Source organism: Centruroides sculpturatus, unplaced genomic scaffold (assembly GCF_000671375.1).
Source record: "Centruroides sculpturatus isolate CEXI.00-Female unplaced genomic scaffold, Cexi_2.0 scaffold705, whole genome shotgun sequence".
NCBI lineage: Eukaryota > Metazoa > Arthropoda > Arachnida > Scorpiones > Buthidae > Centruroides > Centruroides sculpturatus.
Window position 1 is genome coordinate 130,427 of NW_019384916.1, and position 11,808 is coordinate 142,234.

The 11,808-nt window shown below is 31.0% G+C and overlaps 2 protein-coding genes across 3 annotated transcripts; both read right to left on the reverse strand.

Annotated features, from left to right (window-relative positions):
* Nucleotides 1-276: 276 nt before the first annotated feature.
* On the reverse strand, nt 277-6,222 carry LOC111631745 (protein trapped in endoderm-1-like). Of its 2 annotated transcripts, none has more exons than XM_023376052.1 (5): nt 5,926-6,222; nt 5,305-5,667; nt 1,244-1,514; nt 990-1,171; nt 277-916 (listed from the first exon to the last, which is right to left on the reverse strand). In XM_023376052.1, the coding sequence occupies exons 2-5, from the start codon at nt 5,664-5,666 to the stop codon at nt 649-651; spliced, it is 1,083 nt and encodes a 360-aa protein (XP_023231820.1). In that variant the 5' UTR covers nt 5,667; nt 5,926-6,222; the 3' UTR covers nt 277-648. The 2 variants fall into 2 exon arrangements, with proteins under 2 accessions (XP_023231820.1, XP_023231819.1); XM_023376051.1 differs by lacking the exons at nt 5,305-5,667; nt 5,926-6,222 and adding exons at nt 2,786-3,148; nt 3,407-3,577 and having other exon boundaries at nt 279-916.
* Nucleotides 6,223-6,464: 242 nt separating this feature from the next.
* On the reverse strand, nt 6,465-11,695 carry LOC111631746 (histidine ammonia-lyase-like). The gene is given in 16 exon segments (XM_023376053.1): nt 6,465-6,961; nt 7,041-7,284; nt 7,367-7,453; nt 7,522-7,600; nt 7,665-7,730; nt 7,996-8,135; nt 8,226-8,321; nt 8,394-8,489; nt 8,692-8,743; nt 8,824-8,871; nt 8,943-9,082; nt 9,150-9,500; nt 10,181-10,223; nt 10,721-10,748; nt 10,856-10,922; nt 11,451-11,695. Coding segments are annotated over 16 exon segments (2,019 nt in total). The 5' UTR covers nt 11,692-11,695; the 3' UTR covers nt 6,465-6,720.
* Nucleotides 11,696-11,808: the final 113 nt, after the last annotated feature.

Consider the following 11,808-nt stretch of genomic DNA (forward strand, 5'->3'; position numbering starts at 1 on the left):
TATTTTCTTTTACACAATTGATGGAAACTAAAATACAATCGAATTCAGTTGTATTACTTTTCCGGCTATCATATATAACAGAGGGGATGTATAGCGATCAGTGGAAAAAATGGTCCCCAAAATTTTGACATTTTTTGGACTTTGAAACGTCGAGAAATGCAAATAATTTGGGAAGGAGGATTCTGTATGTATGGATGTTAGTGTGTGTGGGGCATGATTTTGTTCAATTTGAAGCTTAATAACTCCTGTGCTTTTTGTCGAAAATTTCCGAAATTTCGCAGGGAGGTTTGTGTATTATGGGGATAGATGTTATTAAATTTTCGTAGTTAAAGATCGAAGGGGTGAGGAGATAGAAGTGGTCACGTATCGTATCCCGAATGGAGTCGGACTTAATAAAGATTTTATTCGAGTTTTAGCATTAACAATTTTTTTTCTTTTTTATTAAATCAGTCTTTACAGTGGTTAACCGGATTTCTCACTATTCTATTTATAAAAATTATTATTATTTTTAATGTAATTTCGAAAAAAAATTCATCAGTTATAACTCGGAGGCTATTGTAATATGCCACCGACGTTAGCAAATACCAAAAATTTTATATAATAACAAAGCTGAGATTAGATATTGTTCTTTCTACTCGCTGTTATAATTTACAGATGACAATTTGAATTGGATTTGTTATCGTCAGTGGAGCATAACTTTTTCTTCTTTCCAGAATTATTAAACATGTCCATGAAAACGGAGCTGCCGGATCTTGTTGAAACTTTCAAATCGGGTGAACTGCAATATCTAGAACGAGGACATAATAAACGAAGGTAAGCTTGACGATATTGCTGATTCATTACAGCATAGATGAATGGATTGATTGTTGAAGACATCCAAGCCAAAACTGAAGAAAGTATATGCACGGTTGGATACCTACACGAGTTTAAACGTTATTAAGTTAATTTTATCATCATTAAATGCTTGAAAATGAAATCAGATAACTTACTTTATATCCGAATCGAAAACATTGACGATCATTAGGGGTAGGAAACAAATTAGAAATGAGCAAAATACAGTTAACATGACCTTAGTAATCCTCAATTCGTCTTTCCTTTGAGACATTTGTCTTTCGGCATTCCTATTGTTACTGGAAACGTGAGAAGATACATTCTGGCCACTTCGACGAACCTGTAAAATATTTTATAATTACATTTTAAACCGAATAATTAAAAAAATATATCCGAAACTTTGAATAATTACTTTTAGAAATATGCAGGAGTAAGAGATGATGATGACGATGCAGGGTAGTAAGAATCCGAAGACGAAGAGGAATTTCTTGGAAGATCGCCCTTTTAGGGACAAAATTGTACACGAAAATGTTCGGGGATCGTAACCGAAATATCCCCAGGACCTAACTAGAGTCGGTATCAAAATGGCAAAGCTGAAACACCAGATGAAAGCTATCATGATGGCCACGTAACGTTTCTGATAGATTTTAGAGTAAATGGTATAATGGTTGATCAATACATATCTGCAAACAATTATTAAATTATCAATATATTTCTACAATTTATAGAAACATTTTATTATATATATATATATATAATCTGAAGTGTAATTTATCGATAAAGAAAATAATTACACGAATTTGTGTAAAGGTCATATAAGTTAAATTTCGGTAATTAAATGCAATTAATTTTCTGTAAATTAATTGCAGCTTGTAGTATAATATATATAAAAAAAGTCGCACTTAGAAACTTCTGTTTATAAATATAATCCATAACCTCGGACAGGTTCGTGTCCGGAAGTTTCGAAGTTTCATTAATTTTGTTTTCACTAATTAAACATATATTTGCATTAGATAAGAGAAAACATGCAGAAGATAATGTTGGATTGATTCAAACGGAAATTTAGTAATAAAAATCTTAGAAAAATAAATAAATAACTCGAGTAAATCAATTGTGTAACTTCACAACGTCGCTGGTTTATAGTTAAAACACCAACAATTTGACTTATATTTTATTTATTATGGATATAGAATATATTCTTTTAAAACTAAAATATTATCTCGTGTTTAACTCGTATATTTTTTCGGCAGATTAAATTTCCTTGAAGTAATTAATTATCTTTAAAAAGTTTTTGTTGTTTCCCCCCTTCTGAACAGCATTATTATTATTATCATTTCTATTAAAAATAAAAGGAATTTGTTTCTAAATATATTATTTTAGTTTTAAAATTATATAAATATTTAAAATTAGTATTATATATCTATATATACATGCATATTTAGTCATAAATGATATCTTTGTGTCGAAGAATACAGCCAAATGGCTGTTTTATCTCTTATCTGTGGCCGAGCACGTAAATAATTTATTTATTTATTCCAGTAATTTTTCATTTAATAACGATGATTCGTTAAATTTCCATAAAATCTCAAGAATTTCCTTGTTTATATAAATATAAGACCGTTTTAATATTAATTTATCACGTACGAGTATGAATCATCGTTGCAACTTGTATACTTTAATTTAATTTTCTTTTAAACGTAATTATTATTTAGTGTTAATTTGATATTTAAGTAAAATTATATCTTATCCAGAAAATAAATTATCATTTAATAAAGCTGTCTTTTTCGATATATGAATTTTATTACGTGTTATAAAACTCCTTCTTATCAATTTTCACTAGAATATATTTCATGTTTATTTATCGATATATTAAGTAAATTAGACGATAATTTACACCATAATTAACTTAATTAACTTCTGAGAAAGATTATAGTAATATATAACGTACACTTACCTGTTTATAGTGATGGCAGTCATAGACAATAGAGAAGCAGCAACGTTTCCATAAAAGAAAAATGGGAAAAGTACACAAAGGGTATCACCTAGTAACCAAGCTTGATGAATATATCGTGAAGCAGTCAGGGGTAAATTGATAAAACAAAAGAGTAAATCCGCAAAACATAAACTAATGACAAATACTGTAGTGGCATGGCGTAATTTGACGCATTTCCATAAGGCTAAAATGGTCAGGAGATTTCCTAGTGAGCCTACAATTACGAATACGATAGCAGATACGTAAGCGAAGACGATAGCAGGACGTGGATAAGGTACGACAATCGTAGTAGTTACGTTAGATAAATGATCGGTAAGGCTCATACTACATCGAAAAATAAAACAACGACTAATTACTGTAATTATTTAAATTAATTTTTAAAATCAGCGTGACAAAATTTTATCTTCCTGCTCCGTTGATAACAGTAACTTATCTTTAAGTAACGTTTAAAAAATAATAATAATAATAAAAAACATCTCGCATTTCTTATCTTTAAATAAAAATGTAAAATTATTAACAGAAAAATGTGGTATTTTAATAAATTTACGCGATGTTTTACGACTTAAAATTCTGTCATCTCACCTCTTAACGAATAAGGATGCTCGTCTAGGAACGACCGACGATATCAATATACTGTAGCAGACTAACCAACACTCAACCGTTATTAAATAAAATCATTTGGCGCAATCAACTCTTCGAAGCTCTCTTATAGACATCTGATTGGATTAAACGTTAAAAGAATACCCAAAAAATACACTACAACGACTTTTATTTATTTGTAACACGGTAGAAAACAACAAGGAATTGAATAATGAAAACAAAACAAAAGAAAATACAGAAACGTTAGTTTTGATTCTTTTTTATTAAAAAATCAATAAATTTCAGCCATTTTTATTAAATTTTAATTGTTTTTAATGGATATAAAATATACCTCCTCCTCCTCCTCTTCCTCCTCCTCCCACGTTAAGAACTCTTCAAGATCTAATGGTGTAATTTAAAGTGGAGAGTCGCTGACATAAAATTGTTTTAACAAAACAGTTAAGAGTTAGTTGATTAGGTTAGAAGTGATTGGAGATGAGTGGTGATGAGGAAATATATGTTGATATTACATATCCTGTGTTGTCTTATAATCGTTCATCGACTTCCTCGAAACCCAATGGTAGCCGTACGTTCAACTTTAGACGGGATTTTTTCCTCTCCAAATTGTTCTGGTCAATAGAATGATTGGTAATGCCGATACAAATGGAGATAATAATGACCACGTCTACGACGAAGCTTCCTTTACCACCCCAATCGATATATATTTTTTTAAATGTTTTTGGAAATTTTATTAGTGAAAGATTAAAGAAAAAATTTTTATGGTAATATTTTATAAAAATTTCATTCGGATTTAAATATATTTTCTGTAAATTAATTGCAGCTTGTAGTATAATATATATAAAAAAAGTCGCACTTAGAAACTTCTGTTTATAAATATAATCCATAACCTCGGACAGGTTCGTGTCCGGAAGTTTCGAAGTTTCATTAATTTTGTTTTCACTAATTAAACATATATTTGCATTAGATAAGAGAAAACATGCAGAAGATAATGTTGGATTGATTCAAACGGAAATTTAGTAATAAAAATCTTAGAAAAATAAATAAATAACTCGAGTAAATCAATTGTGTAACTTCACAACGTCGCTGGTTTATAGTTAAAACACCAACAATTTGACTTATATTTTATTTATTATGGATATAGAATATATTCTTTTAAAACTAAAATATTATCTCGTGTTTAACTCGTATATTTTTTCGGCAGATTAAATTTCCTTGAAGTAATTAATTATCTTTAAAAAGTTTTTGTTGTTTCCCCCCTTCTGAACAGCATTATTATTATTATCATTTCTATTAAAAATAAAAGGAATTTGTTTCTAAATATATTATTTTAGTTTTAAAATTATATTCTATATATACATGCATATTTAGTCATAAATGATATCTTTGTGTCGAAGAATACAGCCAAATGGCTGTTTTATCTCTTATCTGTGGCCGAGCACGTAAATAATTTATTTATTTATTCCAGTAATTTTTCATTTAATAACGATGATTCGTTAAATTTCCATAAAATCTCAAGAATTTCCTTGTTTATATAAATATAAGACCGTTTTAATATTAATTTATCACGTACGAGTATGAATCATCGTTGCAACTTGTATACTTTAATTTAATTTTCTTTTAAACGTAATTATTATTTAGTGTTAATTTGATATTTAAGTAAAATTATATCTTATCCAGAAAATAAATTATCATTTAATAAAGCTGTCTTTTTCGATATATGAATTTTATTACGTGTTATAAAACTCCTTCTTATCAATTTTCACTAGAATATATTTCATGTTTATTTATCGATATATTAAGTAAATTAGACGATAATTTACACCATAATTAACTTAATTAACTTCTGAGAAAGATTATAGTAATATATAACGTACACTTACCTGTTTATAGTGATGGCAGTCATAGACAATAGAGAAGCAGCAACGTTTCCATAAAAGAAAAATGGGAAAAGTACACAAAGGGTATCACCTAGTAACCAAGCTTGATGAATATATCGTGAAGCAGTCAGGGGTAAATTGATAAAACAAAAGAGTAAATCCGCAAAACATAAACTAATGACAAATACTGTAGTGGCATGGCGTAATTTGACGCATTTCCATAAGGCTAAAATGGTCAGGAGATTTCCTAGTGAGCCTACAATTACGAATACGATAGCAGATACGTAAGCGAAGACGATAGCAGGACGTGGATAAGGTACGACAATCGTAGTAGTTACGTTAGATAAATGATCGGTAAGGCTCATACTACATCGAAAAATAAAACAACGACTAATTACTGTAATTATTTAAATTAATTTTTAAAATCAGCGTGACAAAATTTTATCTTCCTGCTCCGTTGATAACAGTAACTTATCTTTAAGTAACGTTTAAAAAATAATAATAATAATAAAAAACATCTCGCATTTCTTATCTTTAAATAAAAATGTAAAATTATTAACAGAAAAATGTGGTATTTTAATAAATTTACGCGATGTTTTACGACTTAAAATTCTGTCATCTCACCTCTTAACGAATAAGGATGCTCGTCTAGGAACGACCGACGATATCAATATACTGTAGCAGACTAACCAACACTCAACCGTTATTAAATAAAATCATTTGGCGCAATCAACTCTTCGAAGCTCTCTTATAGACATCTGATTGGATTAAACGTTAAAAGAATACCCAAAAAATACACTACAACGACTTTTATTTATTTGTAACACGGTAGAAAACAGCAAGGAATTGAATAATGAAAACAAAACAAAAGAAAATACAGAAACGTTAGTTTTGATTCTTTTTTATTAAAAAATCAATAAATTTCAGCCATTTTTATTAAATTTTAATTGTTTTTAATGGATATAAAATATACCTCCTCCTCCTCTTCCTCCTCCTCCCACGTTAAGAACTCTTCAAGATCTAATGGTGTAATTTAAAGTGGAGAGTCGCTGACATAAAATTGTTTTAACAAAACAGTTAAGAGTTAGTTGATTAGGTTAGAAGTGATTGGAGATGAGTGGTGATGAGGAAATATATGTTGATATTACATATCCTGTGTTGTCTTATAATCGTTCATCGACTTCCTCGAAACCCAATGGTAGCCGTACGTTCAACTTTAGACGGGATTTTTTCCTCTCCAAATTGTTCTGGTCAATAGAATGATTGGTAATGCCGATACAAATGGAGATAATAATGACCACGTCTACGACGAAGCTTCCTTTACCACCCCAATCGATATATATTTTTTTAAATGTTTTTGGAAATTTTATTAGTGAAAGATTAAAGAAAAAATTTTTATGGTAATATTTTATAAAAATTTCATTCGGATTTAAATATTTTTTCACCGAAATATTCTTCTAAAGATCCGTTGAGTTCGTCGAATTTCCTTTTCATGGATTTCGAGAAACTAGTGGTGGGCGAAGATGGTCTTGTTTCGACTGTTTGTTCGTTGAAATAACGATCCACGTAAGGTCGAACGGTTTCCCAAACTCTTTCTTCCTTCAGAAGTTCTGTGGCAGCTTCGATATCCGGTGCTAAATATCTATCTTTGTCCCATGTTCTGTACGTAAAATCGATTATAAAGTTATTACGATTAGAAAATTTAATAATTCTTTCAAAAAAATTACACGTAGACTTACTTCACTATCGATCTCACTAGTTTATAAACTGCTTCTAAAGGGCATGTAGATTTTAAAGGACGTAACAGATCTATAGCCTGGCAAGCTGCTAATAGTTCTATAGCAATAACTCTCTCTACATTTTCTACTACTTCTAAGGCTTTTCGTGCAGCGTAAGCACCCATAGAGACATGATCTTCCGTTCCAGCGCTGGTAGACAGAGAATCGACAGAAGCGGGATGGCATAAGACTTTATTTTCTGAGACTAAAAATTCAAATTATAAATTCTGCGTTAATTAACACAAATGAAGATTATAATTGAACTGGGGAGATTGAAGACTTCTTACCTAAAGCAGCGGCAGTACAATGAGCTAACATGAATCCAGAATTCAATCCTCCGTCTTTTACTAGAAAGGCCGGAAGTTCACTTAAAGCTAAGGAAATAAAGTATATAATTATTTAATTTATTTTAAAAATTATATTTAAATGAAACAATATTTACCCGGATTGACTAATCTTTCGATTCTTCTTTCGCTCATGCTGGCAAGTTCGTGGACGGCAATGGCCAAATAATCCAAAGCCTGGCAAAGAAATTTGTAATTAATGCATTAAAACATTAGAAATTTTCACAGATTTTTTTTATACCTTGGCTGGATATTCTCCATGGAAATTTCCTCCCGATATAATTTCTGCACGTTCGGTAAAAACCAACTGAAAAACTTTGTTAAGTAAAATTTTTGTTTACAATTTCTTCATACTTTAATGCAAAATTACATCTAGTTACAGTAATTTACTTTTTTTTAAAACATTAACATATGCAGTTACAATATTCTGAATGCCTAAAGAGAAACGAGATCCATTCTTCTGTACCAAAGAATCATTGATAGGTCCCCACATCAAGGTTCTAATTTTCCTTAAGATAAGGTACTCGTGTTATCAACACCTCGAGCAATTTCATATTATCAACTAAGGATACGGGATTATCGGTGGCACTGTTCATTTCGGTGGTGATGATTCCTCTGACGAATCCGATGGTCTCGTGTACTATTCCGTGAACCTGAGGGCAGCATCTCAAAGTGTAAGCATCTTGAACGCGATTGCAAAATCGATGGCTTTCTATATTAAAGAAAAAAAAAGTTGAGATATAATATATTTATTTATTTAATAACCTTTTTATATTACAATATTTATTTATTAATTTATTACCCGCTAATTCGGATGGGAAGGTGTCGGAATGTAAGAGAGATCTCAATCTTCTAGCTACTTGTATCTGTCCTTTGTGAGGTCGAATCTTTTGAATATCTGAACGAATAAAATTATTTAAGACAAGTTAATGAAAGTCGGAAGTTTATATTGTCTACATTATCGACTCACCTCCATCGAAAGCGCGCGTGGTTCCTTTTAAAACTTCCAAAGATAGTGCAGCGACTACATCCGCTTGTCTTGCTATGATGTTTGCTCTTTGTACGGCTATAGCGTAAAATATTTAAAAAAATTTAAATTATTCTGTAAGATATAAATCACTATTTACATTAGCGAAGAATAGCGGGTGAAAACAATATTATTACACTCGCAATGGTGCCTTCCTACGGGTTAATTAATGGGACTGGATCCCACTAACGGGAGAACCCAAACCAATCTTTTATAAGAAATTTCAATTGTTCATAATTACCTTCTGCTCCTAATGAAGTAATTAATTGGGTTCCATTCAAAATTGCAATTCCCTAATAATAATAATAATAATAATAATAATTAGCTTTAATTTTATTTTAAAACATTAAATAAAGATTAAAACGTAACATACCTCTTTCGGTTTCAGCCGAATCGGTTGCAATCCATGTGATTCCAAGACCTGAAAAAACATGTCAAAATAAGATTTCGTATATATTAAAATAAAAATAATAATAATAATAAAGCAATTACATATTTAGCCTCTCCCCATCCGCTTTCGGGACTCCACATTTTCCCTTCTCCAATCAAACCTAGAGCCAAATGAGCCAGTGGAGCCAGATCACCACTAGCTCCCACGCTTCCCTTTTCGGGGATCCACGGCAAACAAGATGCTATAGAAAATTTTATTTATTTACTTAATCTTAATGCCCGAATTTTTGTTTAATGGAATAAAATTACCGTTAAAGGCATCCACTAGTTGTTGCAGTGTTTCTAAAGAGATCCCGCTGTATCCTTTAGATAACACATTGATTCTCAGAGCCAGGAGCATTCGAGTTTTCTCCGGTGGAAGAGGATTTCCCACACCTATCAATAAACAATAGATTTATAAAATAAGAGCAATTTTAATAGAGATGAAAGCAACTGAGCTAAATGATTTTACGATATATTTTCTTCCTGTTTTTCCCCTAAGAACCCTACGATTATACAACGATTGCTTTCTTTCCGGCTCCGCCTCAATTCTATCCTGATACGACAAAGNTATGAACGTTTGAAAATCATTACTTATGTTTAGATTACGCTAATTTCTGACTTTTTTACTTTCAGGAACGAATCCGCTCGGAAGTCAAGCCAATAGAAATGGACGAAATTATTTTATTGGACAAGTATGTTCATTTAACATTCAATATTTTCGGCGTAAATAGGTTATATCTTCTCGATATAATCGCGATCGTTGTTCCAAGGACATGTTTAGAGAAAAATCAAGCCTGTAATTTGTTTGGTACCCCCTTAAACTGATGAAAGAATCTCATTAAGGAGATCATTCTTTATCATTAATTTTATCAGCATTTCCTACATTAACAAGCCGATTAATTATTGTACTGAATGATTACAAAGCCAGTTCTAATATAGAATATTTATTATAAAGTATAATACACTAGGAATCAGGGAAAGATTCCAGGAACTTCCTTGACTCCATACTTATTATATGAGAAGCTCCAAGAGATTTCAGGGAGGCCACGGCTAACTGATGAACCCTGTTAGTTCATCAGTTGAATCATCAAAATCCATGGTCTTTCCTTGACAGTTTAACTAGTGATAATTTATAATAACAACTTTGAAATGAAAATATAACATAAAACAATAATAATTAATTATTTTAACGTCTTATTTTTGCAACGTATTCAATACATCTTAATGGCACAGAATTCTTCTTTAAGCATTAATTAAGCTTTAAAACATTGCTGAAGATGTATTTTAATGAAGAAAACGTGTCGCATCAGGTTCCAGGCTGCATCCATCTAAGCATATATACTGCAAAAGACATGTTGGAAATTTAAAATTACTTCTTATTATTACCCTATCACCGAATTTACAAGTAATTATCTGAGAAGGTTCTCTTATCTAATTAATTCTAATGAATTTATAAACAGAAAAAAAAGCACTACGAATTCTTATCCTGTAAGGTCATGCCACAAGGTTTCATAATTATTCCTGTGATAATCTATGTATAAACACGAGAATATCATAAACAATATGCAAGTTAGATACAATATATCGTATATACGATCAAATTTATGTCACTATCCTCTACCGATAAAGTAAAACATTTCACAATTAATTTACGTCAAGAATTTTTAAAAGTTTAATTGAAAACTTCCTTTTACTTATGGCTTTAGTTACTAACGATTATAAATGCTAACAAAATAAATTACTTTTCTTATTATCTATAGATTTTTAATACAATATTTATTAATCATTTAATAAGAGGATGATCTAATTAAATTCTAGAATTTTAATTATTTACTCACTTCATCTGGAAGGCTGAATTTTCCAGGTCTGTGGTTTTTAAGTTAAAAAAAATAATGATTTTTTTTTTATTTATAAAATTTAAAAACAGCATTTTTTTAATATTAGAAAAGCTTATTGTGTTTACGAAAGGATACACTTGTTCGGGTATGTAATGAATTTCGGCAGGTCCGGTTACGGGATTGGCTCGATCCGTTTCCAACACTAGAATTTTAAAAATTTATATTAGAATTCTATGGGAAAATAGTAAAAAAAAAGGAGACTGTATACAGTAAAAATATAGAAATGTTTCTCTGAGCCGAACAGAGATTTGTGGGTGAATATGTGTGGAACACGAATACAAAATTATGCAAATTATTATATAATTATAATATATTATAGTCCACGCAGCGAAAGAGTAGACATGAGTCAGCCTGAGCCGGAAGAGTAAGATGAAAGGGTTGGAAGGAGACGTAAAAGTTGGCATAAGGATCTGATCTCTTTCGTTTTTTAAAACGTTTTATTACTGTGATCCTTGTGTCAATATCCACGTGTCTCCTTCCATCCTTTTCATCTGAAACTCTTTTGCTGCGTGGACTATAGCAAACCAGAAATAAACACGTCCCTCACTGGCCGGCTATTCCCATGTGGGCACGATCGAAACTATAACGAGTACGATTAAAAAAGACCAACTCAGTAAGCACAGAAGGCGTAAAGAATAATATAAATATAGAATAAAAATCAATATCTTACCCACTGAAACGTAATCGTTATCATCTAAAATATTTCTGACCAAGTCGTCGGGATCTAAAATGGCTCCTCCTTTTGTTCTTCGTATTTCTCTCACCTTTTCGATTCGATCAACGTGTGAACTTTGCGGTTGTAGTCTCTGATATCTTCTCAAGGCCTCTTCTCCCAGCCATCTTATTGTGGATCTTCCAGTCTTGCAAGGCACGGCGAACCATTCTCCTCTCACACGCACGGATACTTTCATGACAATTATGGCAATGCTAATGATGCCACGCTTCGAATCTTTTCATTTACCTTATCCGTGACGTCTTTTGATGTATAACCAATCAATGATTTGAAGCTCGGAAAAGATAACCAATCA